Genomic DNA, 21,745 nt, shown 5'->3' with positions numbered 1-21,745 from the left:
TAAGTTGTTCCCACATCTTGGCTATTTTAAGTAATGCTGCAATAAACATGGGGTTGCAGATATCTTTTTAAGATAGTGATTTCACCTCCTTGTGATATATATACTCACAAGTAGAATTGCTGCATCATCTGATAGTTCTATTTTTAATTTTTTGAGGAACCATCATACTCTTTTCTATACTGGCAACACCAATTTATATTCCCAACAGTGCACAAGGGTTCCCTTTTCTCCACATCCTCACCAACACTTCTTTTTTTAATAAGAGCCATTCTAACAGCTGTGTTGTGGTATCTTATTGTAGTTATTGTAGTTTTGATTTACATTTTCCTGATAAGTGATATTGAGCACTTTTTCATGTACCTGTTGGTCACCTGCATGTTTCCTTTAGAAAAATGTCTATTCAGGTCCTTTGCCCATTTTTTAATTGCATTGGGGTTTTTGTTTGTTTTGCTATTTAGTTGCATGAGTTCCTTATATATTTTGGATATTAACTCCTTATCAGATATATGAATTGCAAGTATTTTTTCCCATTACATAGGTTGCCTTATTTGGTTAGTTTCCTTTGCTCTGCAAAGGATTTTTAGTTTGATGTAGTCTTCCTTGGTTTTTTTTGCTTTTATTGCCTTCACTTTTGGTGTCGAATCTAAAAAGTCACTGCCAATAGCAATGGCAAGGAGCCTTTTCCCTATTTTTCTAAGGAGCTTCATAGATTCAAATTTTACATTTAAGTCTTTAATCCATTTCAAGTTTTTTCTGTGAATAGTGTAAGATAGGGTCCCATTTCATTCTTTTGCCTGTGGCATTCGTTTTCCCCACACCTTTTATTGAAGGGACTATTTCTGAATATTCCTGGCTCTCTTGTCAAATATTAGTTTATCATATATTAATGTGTTATTTCTAGGCTCACTATTATTCCACTGAACAATGTCTGTTTTTATGCCAACACCATACTGTTTTGATTACTATAGCTTTACAATATAGTTTGAAGTCAAAACGTGTCATGTCTCCAGTTTTGTTCTTCTTTCTTATGATTGCTTTAGATTTTAAAGCTACTGCCGTTAAATGATGTTATATTTGTGTAGACTAGACATATATACATTACTGGAATAGAAGAGAGAGTCTAAGAACAAGCATGCCTATATGAAAAGTTGGTATGTGATGGCTTAGAATAAAGATTTAACTGTTCAATTAATTATGTGAGAACCAATGATTTTCATATAGAAAAACAAGAATTATATCTCTACCTCACAACATATTCAAATACATTCCAGATAGATTAAGGACCAAAACATAAAGAATAGCATTTTTAATTCTCACAAGAATATGTAGGAAAACACCTTTATAACATCATTAGGGAAAATCATTAAAGAAAAGTTGAATAAACATGACAACATCAAATTAATACTTGTGCTGAAAAAAGATGTCATAAATACTTTTTCAATAAAAGACCAAAAATACACTAACCGATGTTTGCAAAATATGAAAGAAAAGGTTAGTATTCAAAATATATTTTTAAAAATCTGTAACTGAGGAAAAAAACCCCAAAGAACCCAGTATTAAAACAGGCAAAGCATATGGATAGGCAATTAACAAGTATATTTGTAATGCTTTTATTTCTTAACATTAACATGTAAATCATTAATATTTTGGGAAATGCAAATTAAAACACTCGTGCCCTGGCCGGGTGGCTTGGTTGCAGAACCATCCTGTACACCAAAAAGTGTGAATTGGATTCTCGGTCAAGGCACTTACCTAGATTGCAGGTTTGATCTCCAGTACAGGCATATAGGAGAAGCAACCGATGAATGTTCCTCTCTCACATAGATGTCGTCATTGTTTTTCCTTTTCCTCTCTCTCTCCCTTCCTCTCTCTCTAAAAATCAAGAAACATATCCTCGGGTGAGGATAAAACAAAAAAAATTACAACACTATTTCCATGTTGGGAAGATAGCAGTAAAAACAAACAAACAAAAAACACACGGTAAAGTCCTTCCTCTAATGGCCATTATATTCTAGAGCATGTACCTGTGAGAGTTTAGGGGCATGTGTGTGTATGGGGTGGAAGTGTTAAAGAAATAAAATTTGAGGTATAGCAAAAAGTGCTAAGAAGTCATTAGAACAGAATAACGTGATAGAGTGTGACAGCAATGAGAGGTTGAGAGAGTGGGAGATAATACAACACATTTGACCAGAAAGTTAAATAAGAAAGTAGTGAGCTGTCCAAAGAAATAGGGTTAAGAGTATTCCTATACCATGCTTAGCACTTTGAATATATAATATCACTGGATCAAGTAAATCAGATTTCCTCATTGTAATTCATTTTCATTAAAAATAACTATAGTTATGAATCCTAACAAATATTATGCACATTATAGAATTATGGTTTTGTTTATTACTTGAGTTTTAAATGTTCCCGATATATATGAAAAAAACACACACCCCACACCCATAAACATGATATTCCCAGAAAAGACACAGACTCCCAATATACTTTTCCATATAAAATTCACATCTGATACTTGGGTTCATTTTTTAAAATCTTTACATTGCAATCCTAATGGAAATTATTATGTAAAATCTAGTAAGAAAACTATCACGAAAGGTAGTTTTATACCCAAAATGATCTTAAATAAAACAAACATGTACCTGAATATAATGACGAAGAACATACAGAATTTCCCCATTTTGAGCTTTTTCAGACAATACTGTGTGAAATTTACCAAATGATCTGGTACCCATTTCTGCATAGAGAATAATCACTGGTAAGTTCTCTTTGTTTGTAGGAAATTTATGATCTCGCGCAAAAAGATATGGTCTGGGCCTAAAATGAAAACAAACAAAAAACCCATACAAACTTTTAAAAGAACTGAAAGTAAAAAGCATATGAGAAATATTTAATGGCACTTTATAACTTATGCTTATCAAATAACTTATAGGAATACATATATATACACACATATACATAAACACGTTATGACAGAAAAATTTAAATTTCCTGTAGTGACTTTCTGCACATAATTTCTACTAAGTGACAGAAAGAAAAGAAATCTGGTTAACCCCAAATTGAATATTACAAATACTTTTTCCTCTCTCTCTCTCCCTTCTTCTCTCCAAAAATCAATAAACATATCCTCAGGTGAAGATAAAACAAAAAAAATTAACACTCTTTCCATGTTGGGAATATAGCAACCTAGATGTCCATCAACAGATAAAAGGATAAGGAAGATGTGGTGCATATACACAATGAAATACAACTCAGCAATAAAAAGGAACAAAACCTTGCTATTTGCAACAATGTGGATAAACCTAGAAGGTATTATGCCAAGCTGAATGAGTCTGACAGAGAAAGACAAATACTGCATGATTTCACTTATATGTGGAATCTAAAAAAAACAAATAAATAAAACAGTTTATATTTAAAGACATATAGTCCATATAAACCCACAGTTTCATATGTTTATATAAAACACATCTCACATTTTATGGTATTTTGGTATAATTTATAGTCTAAAGTCAAGAGCTAATCAAGACACAACACTGAAAGTACTTATATATTTTAGAAAAGGACTCAGACTCTCAACTCATATATATTCAGTTTTTCAATATACAGTGTATTCTTTAATATACATTATCTTGGAATATTAAAATTTTGTAAGAAATTTCTGCTTTTGACCGTCAACTCTTCATAAACCACTTCTTTCACTATCTATCGTTGATTTACCTTGAAGTAGCCTTCTTCAGCAGTTTTTTAATCTCATTAACTTTACAGGTGTGTTTCTTATGGATAACCACAAATGCATCACAACCATCTGGTGGTGGTTCATCAGCTGCAACCTAAGATTTAAAGATTATATTTAGCTACAGTAGCTGATAATTACAATATGATTTTAAAAAGTCATACATTACTTTGATTATAATAACTCATCAACTACTATTAAGTTATTGCTCTAATTAAAGTAAAAAATACCTTTATGCACGCAGAATTAAATATTTTAACAGAATCAACTTTATCGTAGAAATACGAGCTTCAAAGGTGTTGAAAAGTTTCATTAGTTAATTTTAATTGTGGTTTGTCCTCAAAATTTCCTTATCCCAGATAACTATAAAATTATATATCAATTATATTATAATCAATGATAATATAATCAATGATAAGCTATGGAACCAGATATTGTAAGTGTGTAGATCCTCTTGAACTGAAGATATTCACTTAAGATAGATTCATGTACATTACTAGCATGCTTCTTTGTCATATATAGGTGGGGAATTTTTACATACCTGTTGAAACATCTGAACAGCTGGAGAATACGCTCTTATAGACAAAGCAAACTTTAAGAGATTGATATGTAAATTGTCTAAGAATTGTCCAGCTTTCTTCAGGATTAAGTTGTAATAAGAATAATCTGACTCTATAAAAACAATGCAAAAAAATGTTAGTATTTTTGTATTCAACACATTGGCGCATCTCTCTCATTGTAATGCTAACTTAATATCACATAATCATATCTTAAGCTTGGTTAAACATGGTGTTAGAGAAAAATGGAAAATCAAGATCTCTCTTTTATTATTAACTTCATATGGATCTTCCAGTGAAGTCCAAGAAATAAATATAAGTCCAGGTGAAAATAATCTTGCCATTAAAATCTATTTGGAAGATGCTAGTATATCAGACCAATTCACTCCAGGGCTATGGGGTTATAACACAAGAATAAGATGTAGGCCCTACTTTCAATTTAAGAGGAGACTAAGAACAGCACAAAAAAATTAAAGAATATGACTGTTAATAAATTTTAAATTACATGTATGAATACATTCAACTGATATTTAGTATACACAAGCAAGTGGGTCCAGAACACTTTAGGAGACAAAATTTGAACCAGGCCTTAAGGAATAAAAGAAATGTCTTATTCTCTGGAACAAACTAACCTGAAATGCTGATTCCCTCCTCTAAACCCACTCCAAAGATCACAAAGACACAAAAGAGAAGGATGAATCCTACAATTTAAAAACTCTTGGACACCCCTGGGATGACAGAGATCATCTGAATAGCAGAGGGCAGAAGAGAATGACAGACTACAGTTGAAGAGGGTCTGGTGGCACTAATGGAAATAAGCAGGGAGAAAACTATCAATTTTTGCCCTTTTCTCTATACTGCCCCAGGTGTAATCGTCTGTGTTGTTGCCACTGTGTCAGAAAACTGCAATACCATTCCACTGCCAGCAAGAGGTGGTAAGGTAACAAAAGTGCAGCTCTAGAGTCCAGTGGTACAAGTATCCATAGTCCCTGGACATTCCCTGGCTATTTTTTCTATCCTATACTCCTTGGCACTGGGTTACCAACTCATGGAAACTTCTCATAGAAAAGAGCAGAGTTGGGGTAGATCCAGAGCAGCTACCATAGGTCAGAGTTCCCTGATAAGGGAGGACAACAGGGTGGATAGCACCAGAAGCTCTACTTCTGAGAAGAGAACAAGGATGCTAACTGACACTTTGGGGGAGGCAGGAGAGACTGGATTGCTTGTAATGTTTATTACTTGTTCAAATGACTGCTGAACTCTTGACTCTCCATTCCTCTTCTTACCACAACTTACTCATGGTGCAGGTGTCTGGCCCTCTATGTTGCCCTATGAGAACTGGGGCTCAGAGCACGAGCACAGATATGTGGATACTGTGGTTACTGATTTTGCTTTGAGCAGTAAAGTCTTTTGTTTCTGACCTAGGGGCCTTCTGTCCTCTGTCAGCACCAATGGAAATAATCTGTTAGCTTGCAAGTAAGTTAAATCTCAGATCCTTCATATTATTTGACAGATTTGACAACAAAGATGTAATGTTGACAGATACGTGGATTTTGGAGAAGACCAGTCCCAGCCCATGGGCCAATTAACAAAATTTGAGGGAAGTCCTTGTAAGTTGATAGTGGGCATGTTAACAAATCATCAGGAAATAAATGGTCCTCCAATTTGTCGCCTATTAGTGAAAAGAAAATGAGGTTATAGGCCAAGAACTAGGCAGTAGATTCAAAGGCATTTGCCCAAATGACATGTTAATTGTTAACTCTCCTCCATGCAAGTGGACTTCTTTACCAATTATTCTATCAGCTTACATTACACACCACTGTGACAAGTACAAAGACCTATCTTGTGTCAGAGTAAGGCTCCACCTTCTTCAAGCAATAGGTAAAGTGATGCATACTTACACTGAGTGAGAAAGGAAGGAAATTTGTGACTACTGTATCAGAAGGATTCAAAATCATTAAAACTTTGGTTTGCCTAGTAGATGAGGGGATGAAGTACAAAATGCAGAATTACAACCAGCTTATGATTCAACAACTCCTACAGTCTATCATGCCAACCTTAGATCCTTTCTAAGATGAAAGTAAAAAGCCTCAGAGTTACCGCAATGGATCCTGGCTGATTAAAAACATCTATAGCCTACTTGGGAGATTTCCCTTAGTTATAAAGTCCTTCAGCTTTGACCCCGGAGTCTCATGTCTTATGGCTGTCTGATACTTGAAACTGCAGAAAGGAACGTTTTCAGCTTGCAAGTAAGGTAAAAATCTTGGCTTCTTTACAGTTCTTGATAAAAAAAAAACCAAAAACCCTCAGAAATGAGAAAACTAAAATGGGGGGCTATAAAAATTGTTCTAAAAGAACTGAGAAAAGAACTAGAAAATATAAGCTAAATTAGAACACAAGAGCAAAATGATGTCAGGGAAAGCAGAGTAAGAGAAACAGAGAATAAGGGGAAATGTGAAGGAAATTAAACAGAAATAACAAAAAAGAGAAAATGGAAAAAAATTACGAGTAAATGATAGATGCAGAACTCAGGCAAAGGAGATCTACAATATGTATAATTATAACCCTAAAACAGAAAATCAAGGGGCTAAAAGAGAATGAATAAATAAAACTATAATCCAAGAAAACTCTCCAGAATTAAAAGGGGTAATGACTCTACATATCTAAGAATAAAGACTCAATAATCAGCACGGCAACATTTTTTGGTATAACTATGAGACTAAAGTTAAAATCTCAAATATAAAATTCACACATGCACAGTTACGTATGTGAAGAACTCAAGGCCATTAATTTCAGGAGTTATTTATGTGGCATCAACCAGAAGGCAAACTATATATAACCAAGAAATAACCAGAGAAACTACAGCATAAAGTCTGATGGTGAATTCTGAATGTACTCAACTCCAAAACAAGCCTAATGAAGGAGTTAAAGATTTACAGAAGACTATGCAAATGTTGTATGCTCTGGCAACGTAGAACAATATACCACCAACAAAAAATGCAACAAAGGGAAAAGTAAGTAGAATGTAAAGTAGGCTCAGTGATTCCTCATAAATATTATCTGGGACTAAAGGGTATCACTGAAGCCAACAAATCAAGTAGTAGAAGCTAATGTACACTTAAGAATACAAAAATAGAGACTAAGAATATTTGTGAACAAAATCAGGTGGTGGTGAGGGGATCACTAGCCATTTCACCTAAAGAAAGAGGCTGACAACTCAGAGGCTTCACACATTATTCCTCTGGCATGGAATGCAGGAGGTAGAGGGTGCATTTTGGCTAACTCCTATTCAGCAAACCTCAGCTTACATGTCTTTTGCTTTGGAAAGAGTTTTCCCTGGACTTCCCAAGTCAAGGTACTGTTATACACTCTCACAGGACTCTATACTATGTCTGGTTCAATTTTCAAAAGTGTAATTGAAAATTAATTGTATAATTATTTGTTTAATGGTGTTCTTCCCATTAAGCTATAAAATATGAAAACAATCTTTTCAAGACTTTAAATTGTACCTTTTTTAACCCTGGCATAAAAACAGGCAATACAGTTCTAGAATTAATATTTAAGAATTGAATAGGTATCTTTATTGTAGGCAATAATATTGGGCTAATCCAGTAATTTCACTTATTTATTTATTTCAAGCAAAAGTTCACTCACATGTGGAATCTAATGAAAATTAACAAACAAAATAGAAACAGATTCATATATAGAGAACAGACAGTTGTCTGAGTGTTACCACCGTAACTAGCTAGTTATTAATACTAATAGGAAGAAAGCAAATGGGAGGTAAGATACTGTGAGCATGGTTATCTGTGTAACTTCACCAGGAAGCTGCAACTTTCCACTCCCTGGGGAACCATGGGTCCATTCCCTGCAGGTCACTGGGAAAAGGGATCAAACAAAGGGGAAGATGGGTGCATGCATAGTGAAAGTGGGGTGACTTAGGGAAGGTGCTTGCCTGTCTCAGTCTAGCCTGTGGAACAAAGATCACTGGCTAGGAGGACAGAGCAACTGCAAACCCGTAAAATCCTGAAATGTTAATTTGTTAAGCTCCTAGTTATAAACCAGACACAAAGAGTTCTCGCCTTCTTGTTCCTCTTGCTTCACTCCTGCTTCCTTGCACTCACTTGCTCTGTGACCCATGCTAGCCTGCTACATGGACCCCACATGCAATGGAATGCAGCCGGGAACACAAGCTAAGCTAGCCAGATGCTGGACTGGACTGTGCTTTAATATGGAGAGAAGATTCTGGACAGTGGCTTTGATCTTAGCCCTGCTGAAGACACAGCCAGACTTCTTCCATGGCGAAATGGAGGGAGAAGGGACCTTGGAGCTTTTGGGGTGCCACGGGAACAAGAATTTTCTGAGGCTCCCATGGGAGGATGAGGTATCATGGAAAGCCTTTATTGGCTCCCCAAGAGCTCCACCAGTAACAGGTGAGGTCACAGAGGACACAACACTGAAAACAAGAGGGGAGGGGGTTTGGGGCATGCTCCAGAGAGAGAGCTGCCACTAATTCAGTAATTTTAAAGAGTCATCATATAAGAACAGGTATGCTCATTCACACGTACTTTTTTTTTTTTTTAACAAACTATAAGTGATTTCTCTGGAACTTATGGTGCATATCTACCCAAGGATAAAAAAAATAATGCAAGTTAAGACTCATTTTCAGCAGTAAAAGCAACACAAAATAAATCAGACAGGCAATGTTATTTAAAAAGTTGATCCTGTAATAACTATATATGGTGCCAGGTGTGTACTGAAAACACTGAGGGGAACACTTTGTAAAGTATATGATTGTTTAATGACTATGCTGTATACTTAAACTAATACAAAATACTGAATGTAAACTGTAACTGAAAACAAGTTTTTTTTAACAATCTTTAAAAAGACATAATAGCTATAGGACCAACAATAAAATAGACAAAATTAATGAATAACATAACTAAAATAAGTCTACCTTGGTCATAAGGGTACTGATCACCAATGAAACAGAGAAGAGAGTCAACAGAAACAAATGTGAGTAGTGTCTGACAACAGACATCAAATTTTCTCAAGGTCACTGTTAAGGTTATCTCTAATACAGTGATAGATGTAGGATTCAGGGGTTTAGAGAAAGTAAATCTGTAATTTAGGCTTAACTTGCAAGTTCATCTTAATCAAGAGATGGATGCATTGGACTATTTCAGCTGATGTTTTAAAATAACTAAATCCATGCTCACCAACTAACTTGTTGATAATAATTTTACCCTTTCCTTTCAATATCCTTCATCTGCAACTTCACCTTTTACTTGAATTTTGCCAATTGAGAATATACACACATCACTCTCATCTTAAAAAATAAAAAATAAAAAGCAGCAGCAGCAGCTCTGGCTGGTGTAGCTCAGTTGGTTGGGCGTCATCCTATGTACTAAAGGGTTGCCAGTTTGATTCCCGATCAGGGCACATGCCTGGGTTGTGGGCTCCATTCCAGTAAGGGGAGTGCAAGAGGCAAATGATTGATGTTTCCCTCTCCCATTGATGTTTCTCTCTCGCTCTCCCTCTCCCTTTCCCTTCCTCTATCTCAAAAAATTAGAAAAATCAATTTTTTAAAAAAGCAGCAACAGCCTCCACAGTCAGCTACTGATCCATCTTATTCACTTCACAGTCAAGCTGGAAAGACTTAACAATACTTATTTCTACACATTCAACCTCCACTCACATCTCAACCTACTGTAGTGAAATTACTCTCACCAACATCACCAATAGCATTTCTGTTTTTAAAAGTTTAATATTCACATTACTTGATCTGTCTATATCATTTAATAACATCTATTATTTACCAATTAACCTCCTGGCTTTCCTGACATCATACTTTCTAGGTTTTCACCTACCTCCACAGGTACTCCTTAGACTCTAGTGCGTGTTCTTCCTCTGGTTATCCATTCTACACTGGTGTTATTCAGGGTTTTGCCCTGGAGACCTATTTCTTTCTCATTCTCTACCTTCTCCTTGTAACTTCAATTACCTCTTGATGTTGATAACTCCCAAATTCTACTCTTTAGCCTAATTTTTTTTTTTTAGCTAAAGTAGCCTAGATCTCTTACTCATATATCAGCCTACTGGATATCTTCACTTGGATATTCCACAAGCATTTCAAATGTGATACATCCAAACTGCAGTCATCTTCCTATCCCAAACCTAGTTCTCAGCTACAAGTAACTGAGTTAAAAATATAACAAAATATCATAAAATCTTTTTCATTAAAATATAAAAGCAACATTAGTATAGACACCATTAAAATCTTCAAGGACTTTGAGAATGAGAATCTTATATGTTGAACACATGAAGAAGTAAAAATAAATAGGGACTTTGGAATCAGGTAAACCTTCACTGACATTTCCAACACACCACACAAAACACAAGTTAGCTAAATGATGCCACTTGCATCTTGAGGCATAAATACAAAACTCTGTGCCAAAACCATGTAAAATGTTTTAAAAATCAGGCAATTCAATGATTAAAAGGTCTTAATTTATTGGCACATAACGTTAAGTGTTCTCATTAAATGGCATGAAACTAGCACCTATATTCAATGTGTTAAAATGTTCAGTACTTACAACTTTTTTAAGCAAGTAGATCACCAGAATTATGTTTAAGTAAAGAGTATTTAGAAGGTCTCATGAAGATTCAACAACCTAAAAAATTACAAGTAACCGAGGATTTGAAATGTTTCCTCTAGGATAACATCTTGAAAACAAATTTGGCAAAATCTGACAGTTGTTAACATATTTAATTCCTCTTATATACCGCTTTCCTACACCTAACAAGGTCAGCAGTGATGCAACATATGCATTTGACTCTCACCATTATAAATAAGCTAAACATAATTATATTTTCAGTGTTAGTAATTCTTACAATACAATTTATTTTAGGTTCAACCCTGAAATACACATACCTACAATATAAGTTAGAAGTAGAATTTAGGTATTCCTGAGCTTATATTCCAACTTTTTAATGATCTGCCATCAGACTGTCCGGGTATGTAGTTTCATTTAGGTATAAAATATGCTGATACATCTAAGTAACTTCAAATAATAGTTCAAAATTTACAAGAGTAATTTTTAAGACTGTTTCTTCAGTGAAAAATGGCACTGAAAAAGACAAAGTGTGTAGTGAAAACAACAGATTGGGATAGGTATACTGAGGATTTTAGGTAAGGGCCAAGAAGTGTTGGATTTTTTAACTAACATGAAAACTTGACATATTATCTAGCCTATATTTACCTCCATTAGCAAAACTAAAATTACCAGGACAAATACAAAGCCAATAATTTCCCAATGATTTGAAAGTAGACTTCCAAGTGGTCAAGTTCCTCTGTGCATTTCACTCCTGCCTCTTCTCTTCTCCCTTCTTCATCACCTGGCTAAATGCTATCATCCAAACTAATCCTGCATTCACCATTGGAAAGGCTGTCTTGGTCTCTCTGAAATACTGACCAGGTACCTTTTTTTATACACTACCATGTATCCCTATTAAAGCTCTTATCACCTCATAGTATACTTAGCTGTTTTGCTGTCTCCTGCATTGTATGATGGAGGTCCAAATAACATATCACATTTGTTCATCTTTATATTCCCAGTATCTAAAGCAGTGCCTAACTTCTCTTATGACTCAAATGATTATTAAACAATGAACTGAAGTAAAACTTTTCTGAAAGAGCAAATTACTTGTTTTTGGAGACATTTCTGTTTAAAATATCATTAAAGGCATGTCTGCTCTATTTTTTTAAAATCTATCTTATGAAACTGTAAAATTGTTGAACTTCACCACCACATGAGCCAAACAGCCTCTAGTAAATGAACAGTTAAAACATTAAAAACTTATTTATCTTACATTTACTCAGGAATAAATTATAAACTATTTAATTACTGTAGTTAGACGCTTTCTCTATGTCAAAAAGGCTAAAGAATTCCCTCTTGAGGGATTCCATGTTAATATCACTTATGATATTCTTTGTAAAGACAGGAAAATAACCATTCTTTATAATAATAAGGGACCTTTTAGCCTATGCTACAGAAACATAAATTCAGTATATTGTCTACTGATCTTCCCAAAACATTAACAAATATTTGTTCATTCTAAAGATGTACGTATGTATATATAGATATATACTCTCATATATATTTTTAAAGTAGTAATGACTAACTCCATTTTCTAGACAGTGAAACAAAAGCACATCGGTTCCCTGATTTTTGATGAAAAGTTTAAGAGAATTTTGGCAAAGGGAAGAAAAAAAATCAATATTACTAGATGCAAAACCAATAGTATTTCAAAGAAATCTAGGTAAAAAGAAAACCATAATTAAACAATTTCTTTTTCTTCTTGATTATAATGCAACATGCAAATATTGCTAATTATATGAGGTTTTCTTTTAATCCTCACCTGAGGATATGTGTTTTTTAAATTGATTTTGAGAGAGAGAGAAAGAGACTGGCAGGCAGACAGACAGACATCGATGTGAGAGAGAAACAAACTGGTTGCCTTCTGTACATGCCCTGATCAGGGATTGAACCAGCAACCTAGGTATCTGCCCTGACTGGAAATGGAATGACAACCTTTTGGTGTACAGAATGATGCTCCAACCAACTGACCCACCCAGCCAGGGCTGAGTTTTCTTATAATAAAGTATTAAAGCCTTATATTTTTGGAAATAGATGTTTAAAACAGCTTTCATTAAAACATCTTTTCAAATTTAATATTTGAATTTATTAATCCCATTAAACATTTACACTTTACTTTGCCATTAAACATATCCAATGTGTGCACATAAATATAAACCTTACCAGTTAAAATATGCACATCACATACCTGTTTGCTTATAAATTGCTAATTCTTTTACGGTGTCCAAAAACTGCCAAAATTTGTCATTACTTTCTTCTGCCATAAATTCACTATTAAAAAATAAAAGTAATCAGTTAATAGATGAAAATAAAAAATTATTTTTATATATTCATTGATTTCAGACAGAAAAGGGAGAAAGAGAAAGCAACATCAGTGATGAGAGAGGGTCATTGACTGGCTGCCTCCTGCATGACCCCTGCTGGGGATCAAGCCCAAAACCCAGGCATGTGCCCTGACTGGGAATTGAACCGAGATCTCAATCTCCTGGATCACAGGTCGATGCTCAAGTGCTGAGCCACCTCAGCCAGGCAAAAAATGATTTAGATACTATAAACTATACTTTAAAACCAAATTATAACTATGGTAAGCCCTCCCACCCAAATTACTGATTTCTATTTATCATAATGCAGAAAGAGAACAAATTGATGATTCTTACCTGAGGTATGATTCTCAACTACCAGTACATAATCATGATCAGAATATACTGCATAAGAAAATATTTTTGGGTTTTCCTCATTATTAGCTACAACTAAAATATGGATAATTTATTTTGCTTCTCCATGTGAAGTAGCATTTATAAGTAATGAAAAAAGTGTTCTTAAAGGAAAAAGTAAAAAGAATAAAAACAAAAAGACTGCCCATTTTGCACAAAAATTGGTTTTATGAACACTTTTAAAGTCATATATAACTTTTAATTAGCTACTTGTGTAGACAATTTTTTATTATTTAAAACAGACAATACCTTAATAAAAAATTAATAGGAAGTTGATGTATTGCATTAGGTATTTGGCTTTGAAGCCCAAATAAACTTCCATTTTTGCACAGAGGGTAGGTAAGAAAAAATGGCCAAACCCATATTAAAACCTTTTGGAAATAATGAAATAAGTGAAAGGTTATTCAGTCTTGTATAAAAACAAAGCATAGGACACCTGAAACAAATAGATTTAACTATTTAAACTAGAAAGGAAACAGCGACCAAACAGATGGTACAGATTCTTTGTTATTGCCCACCTTGTCTTTCTTTCTCTAGCCTTGGTAAACTTAAACTAACACTTAATATAAATGGAGAGTATTTAAGACAGCAAAGACATATGCAGAGTAACTAATTCTTGTGAGTCTGAACAGAGAAGATGAGGTGAAAAAAAATGATTAATCCATCAACATAAACATGGCAAGCATAGGAATTTAAAACAATAACTTCAAAACAACTCTTGTTATTAATGATGTCCAACTCACAATGGCATTTTTAAAAAAGCAGCAGCAGCAGCTAAAAGCAGAGGAAACACTAAATAGGATGTGACCTGAAAAGGGCAGGTACGGTACAAAACCTTAAGTAACACTTCATACCTAACTGACTTGACCAAACAACTACAGACGTGCTCATATACTGTGCAACCATAGGAAAAAACGTCTTCCATATGCCAGAATTTATACATCTAAATATTATCCTTCAAAGTGACTACCTTAAGAAAATATTCATTTACAATCATTCCCTCAATATATATCACTGCTCTAAGCACTTTTGGAACTCTTCTGGAACTACTTTCAGGGACAATATGCCAGTAACTCATCATTAATCGCAGAGAAGTTAATATCCTCGAGAGCCATCTAAATCAGCTCCTCACCTTCCCAAAAGATATTACCCTTGGTCAAAGCTTAAAAAAGTGAGAAAAACACACCAAAAAACAGAAACATCTGACATTTCCAATTTGTCTTTAGCTCCAAGTAGCGTTTCCACAAAAAATACTATCTAAAGACTATACAGTAATTATAAGAATTCCCAAAAAGAATTTTCACCAAGATCAACATCAATGTTATGAATAAATGCAGTTTAGACACATAAGTTTTGGTACATACATTGTAAAAATTTAGTCTCATGAGCCTATAATCATCCCTAGCAAATAGTACTAAATTATAAATTTCTTTAGGCAGAGGAAATACCTCGTTCATCTTTGTTTCTGACACAGTACCTACCCATCATAGGGCCATGTTCAAAACAAGCACTCAAATATTTATGCTGAATTAAAAATATGTAATATATACATATACGCAATAGGAGAAAAATCCCAAGAATGCTTTGAATTAAAAAATTGAGCTTTCCCAACAGAAAGCTATTGCTTTTAAGTTTCTCTCCCAAGCTCCTTTAATCTACCCAATGCTCTTCCATTCTCCCTCTTACACATTTATTCCCCACAATTACTTGTTTTTCCTAAAAATTTTTTTATTATTTTATTTATTTATGTTTGTTTCTTTACTTTATTGTTGACACTATTACAGATGTCCCATATACTCCCCTCCTCCCGCCTTTGCTTGGAGCTGAAATACAACTGAGGTCTAAATGTTATCTCTGGGGAGGAAAGGTCAGGGGGTCCAAACCGAATAGCCAGTGATATGTTAGCGGAGGAAAGGTCACCCTGGGGGGGAGGTCCCACCCTACAATTGTCCTTTTGCTAGGTACCCAGGGCTTTCTGCCCTGATGACCTTCTGTACCTGGCCCATCCTCCTTGCTCTGTTCATGTCTATATAACTGCCTACCACACTTAAACCTATACAGCAAAAGGTTGTCTAGTCAAACATTTGGCCTTCTTTCCACAGCATGCATTCCCAACACTGAGTTTCTTGATTTTAGTATTCTTTGCAATCTGGATAGACTAAGAACCTCCCAAATGATCAAGTGCTTTTTCTTTTTCCTTAATGGTTCCTTCTTCAATTTCTTTCCTCCTGCATTTATGATAAGCAGCAAGGAGAAACCAGATGGCAGCTTTAATACTTTGCTTGGAAATCTCTTCTGCTAACTATCCAGCTAAGATCCGTATTCCATACAACTGCAGAGTCCAATTCAGCCAGTTTTCTGTCATTATATAATAACAAGGGTCATCCTTCTTTGTTTCCAGTAACATGTCCCTCATTTCCTTCCAAGCCCTGTAAGAGTGCCTTTGATGTTCTAAGATGACAGATGCTTTATCTACTGTGTTCCTCGCTTTCTTTTAAGTCCTTAAAGAAATCACCTTTAATGTCCATATTTCTGCCAACAGTCTCCTCAAAGCAATTAGGCTTCCTTTACTACATTTCTTTAAACTCTTCCAGCTTCTGCCTAATTCAAATGCAATAAATGCCTTCTTAGGTGTTTGTTACAGCAACACTCCATTTCAAGGTTCCAAATCTGTATTAATTTCCTACAGCTGCTGTAAGAAATTACTGAAAAAGTGACTTCAAATAACAGAAACTATCTCAGAGTTCTAGGGCCAGAAGTCCAAAATCAAGGTGTTGATGGGTCAACACTGTCTAAAGGCTCTAGGGGAGAATCTTTCCTTGCCTGTGTCAGCTTCTGGAAGCTTCCAGTGCTCCTTGGTTTGTGGCTACCCAATCTTGGCTTCTGTTCACAGAGCCTTCTCCTTCTTTTGTGCCTTTTCCTCTTCTCTCTTATAAGAGCATTGAATTTAGTGCCCATCCAGATAATCCATAATGATCCTGTCTCAAAATCCTTAACTTAATCACATCTGCAGAGATCCTTTTCCCAAATAAGGTAAAATTCACAGGTTCCAGGGGTTAAAATGTGGGCATATCTTTTTGGGTGTTTCCATTCAACTCACTACAAATGATAAGGTTGTTACATCAGACTGAGACTAGATTGTGAAGAACCTTAAGGAGCATCCAACAGGAGTTCCACCTCTAAGACTCTTAGGGCAAGAAATTGGGACACAGTAACTACCAGTCTAAGACTGAAAGAAGTTCGACTGATTTGGAACTGAGTATGAGAGCAGATCCATGTAAGCTCTGGGAAAAATTGGGGAAAATATAGAAAAAGGGGACACATTATAACCTAGAATAATTTTTTCAATAAAACTTTTATTACAACTAATAACACAGAAATACAAAGGATCATAAGATATTACTATAGCCCAGCTGGCGTGGCTCAGTGGTGGAGCAGTGACCTATGACCCAGGAGATCAAAGTTCGATTCCTGGTCAGGGAACATACGCGGGTTGCAGGCTGGATCCCCAGTGGGGGATGTGCAGGAGGCAGGTGACCAATGACTCTCTCATCATTGATGTTTCTATCTCTCTCTTCCCCTCTCCTTTTCTCTCTCTGAAATGAATAGATATGTATTTTTAAAAACAGTACTACTATAAACACTATATGCCAACAAACTGGACAATCTACAAGAAATGGATAAGTCCCTAAAAACATACAACCTACCAAGACTAAATCAGGAAGGAACAGAAAATCTGAATAGACTGATAACTAGTAAGAAGATTGAATCAGTAATGAAAAACCTCCCAACAAACAAGTCAGGAACCAGAGAGCTTCACTGGTGAATTCTACCAAATATTTGAAGAATTAATACTAGTCCTTCCTAAACAGAAGAGGAAGGAACACTCCTAAGCTCATTTTACAAGGTTAGCATTACCCTCATACCAAAACCAGGCAAGGACACTCCAAGAAAATTACAGACCAATATTCCTGATAAAATAGTTACCAAAACCCTCAGCAAAATATTAGCAAATTGAATTCAACAACACATTAAAAGGGTCATACACCATGATCAAGTGAAATTTATTCCAGGGATGGAAGGATGGTTCAACATCCGCCAATCAATACAATAAACCACACTAACAAAATGAAAGATAAAAATCCTATGATCATCTCAATAGATGCATAAAAAGCAGGTGACAAAAATCAACACCCATTTGTGATAAATACTCTCAACAAGGTGAGTAGAGAGGGAACATATCTCAACATAATTAAGGCCATATATGACAAGCCCACAGCTAAGATCATACTCAATGGTGAAAAGCTAAAAGCTTCTCCTTTAAGACCAGGAACAAGAAAAAAAAAATGCCACTCTTGCAACTTTTAGTCAACATAGTATTGGAAGACCTCGCCAGAGCAATTAGGTCAAAGAATAAAATAAAATGCATCAAAATTGGAAAGGAAGCCTGGCCGGGTGTGGCTCAGCGGATGAGCATCCACCCAGGATCCAGGAGATCGGGGTTCGATTCCCAGTCAGGGCACATGCCCGGATTGCGGGCTAGGCAGCCAATCAATGGCTCTCTCATCATTGATGTTTCTATCTCTCCCCCCCCTCCTTTCCTCTCTCTGAAGTCAATAAGGATATGTTAAAAAAAAAAAAATTGGAAAGGAAGAAATAAAATTGTCACTATTTGCAGACGACATGATATTATACATGGAAAATCCAAAAGACTCCACACAAAAAACTGTTAGAACTAATAACACAATTCGGTTAAGCTGCAGAGAACTAATAACACAATTCGGTTAAGCAGCAGGAGACAAAAATCAATATATAAAAACCTGTAGCATTTCTATACACTAATAACAAGCCACTAGAAAGAGAAATTGAGAAAACCACCTCATTAATCATTGCATCAAAAAGAATAAAATACCTAGAAATAAATTTAACCAAGGAGGTGAAAGGCTTGTGCCCTAAGAAGTATAAAATATTGATGAAAGAAACTGATGACCCACAAAAAGATGGAAAGATAGTCTGTGTTCATGAATTGGAAGAATTAATATTGTTAAAGTGTTCATATAACACAATGCAACCTACAAATTCAATGCAATCTCTATCAAAATTCCAATGGCACTTTTCACAAAAATATACCAATCCTAAAATTTGTATGGAACTACAAAAGACTGAATAATCAAAGCAATCTTGAGAAAGAGGAACAAAGCCGGAGGTATCATGCTTTCTGATTTCAAACTATATTACAAAGCTATAATAATCTAAAACAGTATGATATTGATATAAAAATAGACACAAAAATCAGTGGAACAAAATAGAGACCATAAATAAACCCACACATACAGAGGGATGGGCAAAACAATTGTGAGTATGCAAAACAGGTTATTATTGTATTATTATTGTATTATTTATTTGTATTACTACTGTAAATCTAGTTTTGCCCATCCCTGTATGGTGAGCTAACTTATAACAAAAGAGCCAAGTATATATACAGGGGAAAGGACAGTCTCTTCAATAAATGGTGTTGGAACTGGACAGCCACACACAAAAGAATGAAACTGGATCACTGGTTAGCACCATACACAAAAATTAACTCAAAATGGATTCAAGACTTGAACATAAGACCTGAAACCATAAAACTCCTAGAAAAAAAAACATGAGCAGAAGGCTCCTTAACATTGGTCTTGGTGATATTTTTTGGATTTGATACTAAAAGCAAAAGCAACAAAAGCAAAAATAAACAAGTATGACAACATCGAACTAAAAAGCTTCTACACAGCAAGGGAAATAATCAACAAACTGAAAAGGCAACCTTCCAAATGGGAGAAAATTTTTGCAAATCATGTATGTGATAAGGGGTTAGTATCTCAAATATGTAAATAATTCATACAACGCAACATAAAAAAACATGCAAGCAATTCGATTAAAAAGTGGTCAGGGGATCTGAGAGACATTTTTCCAAAGACATACAGATGGCCAACAGGGACATGAAAAGGTGCTCAACATCACTAATATCAGGAAAATGCAAATCAAAACCACAATGATATAGCACCTCACACCTGTTATAAAATGGCAATCATCAAAAAGACAAAAGATAAATACTGGCAAGGAGGTGGAGAAAAAAGAACCCTTGTACAAGGTTGGTGGGAATGTAAATTGGTGCAGCCACTATGGAAAAAGAGTATGGAGGTTCCTCAAAAAATGAAAACTTACCATGAGAATACAGTAAGTCCACTTCTGGGTATCCAAAGGAAACAAAAATACTAACTCAAAGATATATGCACCCCTATATTCACTGCAGCATTATTTACAATAGCTAACTGTCCACAGGTGAATGAATGGATAAAAAAATTGTGCCATATACACACACACACTGAAAAATTATTCAGCAATTTAAAAAAGGAAATTCTGCTATTTGGGACGACATGGATGGACCTTTAGGACATTTTGCTAAGCGAAGTCAGACAGAGAAAGACAAATACTGTATGATCTCATTTATGTGTGGAATTCCCCCTCCCCCAAATAGAGAACAGATTGGGGGGCCAGGTGAGTGAAATGGGTGAAGTTGGTCAAAAGGTACAAACTTTCAGTTATAAAATAATTCAAGGGATGCAATGTACAGCATGGTGACTACAGTTAATACTGCACTTCATATCTGAAAATTGCTAAGAGATCTTAAAAGTTCTCGTCATAAGAAAAAAAAATTTGTAACTATGGTGACATGTAACTAAACTTACTGTGATCACAATACAAATAGTAAATCATTATGTCGTACACCTGAAACTAATATAATGTCACATGTCAATTATACCTCAATTAAAAAGAACTGTGTTAGTATCTTACATATGCACTGTAATGTGAGGTGATGGAGTCCCTTTTCAGTACCATAAACTTGCTTTGGTGAAATGACAAAAGCAAGCGGCATTAAAACTTCATGCTGGCTAAAGAACTTTTAAATTCTGTAGACTGGAATACTAAGAGCAAAATTTAATAGCAACAAGTTTTGCTTCTGCACAGTGATACCTTATGAACTAATTCCAGGGGAGAAGATAACGTGGGCGGCTGTCTCGGGCACAGGAAGCCTTCCGAGGTGCCGCGAGTACGGTTTCACGAGAACTGCCCACACTGACTGAAGTGCTTGCAGTAAACGCCACACTCCACCCATTCTTCCTTTTCTTTTCTTTTTCGTAAGTGTTAATAAATTCCAAACGAATTAAACAAAAGTCCCGAAGTTTTACAAACCGCGGGCGAGGCCAAGTATGAACCGCGGGGGAACGGACTTGCGGAGCGCCGCGCACGGCGCGGCAGGGGCGGAGGTGATGCTCCGAGGGTCGAGCACCAGGGCGCCTGGAGCGGCGGGGCAAGGGCGGCTCCGAGAAGCCGCCAGGGGCGCGGGGCGCCCCCAACCCCGCCGGGCCCCCCCTCCGCGCCGGACTCCGCGGAGTGTCCAGCCCGCACCCACCTGGCTTCCAGCAGCAGCGGGGTCTCGGGCCACTTGGCGGCCAAGTGAGCCGTCACCGCCTTGGAAGCGGAGGCCGTCCCGAAGCGGAGCACCGAGAGCCACAGCGTCGTGGAGCCCAGGAGCAGCGGCACCGCGTTGGCCGCCTTTGCCATGACGCGAAGAGGGAAGCGCGAGCCGCTGGGACCCGGAGACGGACAAGCCCGCAGCCGCCACGCTACAGCCGGCTCCTCCCGACGCGCCGTCGCCCACTTCCGGTGGGGGGAGCTGGAGTCCGTTATTCCGGCGGGTCTGGCGTGTACCGGGCGCATGCGCGTCCAGCTCCGGCGCCGTCCGCGTCTCCGCCGCCGCCCGACTCCGGCAGGACCGAGCCACGTAGGTGCGGGCGGTGCGGGAACGTAGAGCCACGTGGCTGATGCTCAGGCGGGTCTGTGACCGGGTCTCGGACAGCGGACGGGCTGTGGGACATCGGGTGGGGAGGCTGGCTCCCCGAGACCGAACTGGGATTGCGGCCAACTACGGCTGGCTGCAAATGCCAAAATCTGGAAACGAAGGCAGGAACCAGCGTGGATAGTATCCACGTTTGCACACGCGGAAAATGAGGCCTAGCAAAGTTCAAGCACCTAGCT

General features: G+C 36.6%; 1 protein-coding gene across 1 annotated transcript in view; it reads right to left on the bottom strand.

The window, feature by feature from the left end:
* Positions 1-21,360, bottom strand: part of UGGT2 (UDP-glucose glycoprotein glucosyltransferase 2) — a 133,221-nt gene extending 111,861 nt beyond the window's left edge. Inside the window, exons 1-5 of the mRNA XM_081127976.1 lie at positions 21,120-21,360; positions 13,141-13,223; positions 4,278-4,408; positions 3,721-3,833; positions 2,646-2,820 (exon numbers count right to left, since the gene is read on the bottom strand). Coding sequence (XP_080984102.1) covers positions 2,646-2,820; positions 3,721-3,833; positions 4,278-4,408; positions 13,141-13,223; positions 21,120-21,271 — 654 coding nt within the window. The 5' untranslated portion in view covers positions 21,272-21,360. The remainder of the gene's footprint in view (positions 1-2,645; positions 2,821-3,720; positions 3,834-4,277; positions 4,409-13,140; positions 13,224-21,119) is intronic.
* Positions 21,361-21,745: the final 385 nt, after the last annotated feature.

Source organism: Miniopterus schreibersii (assembly GCF_964146895.1).
Source record: "Miniopterus schreibersii genome assembly, chromosome: 2".
NCBI lineage: Eukaryota > Metazoa > Chordata > Mammalia > Chiroptera > Miniopteridae > Miniopterus > Miniopterus schreibersii.
This window is presented reverse-complemented; position numbering and strand designations above follow the sequence as displayed.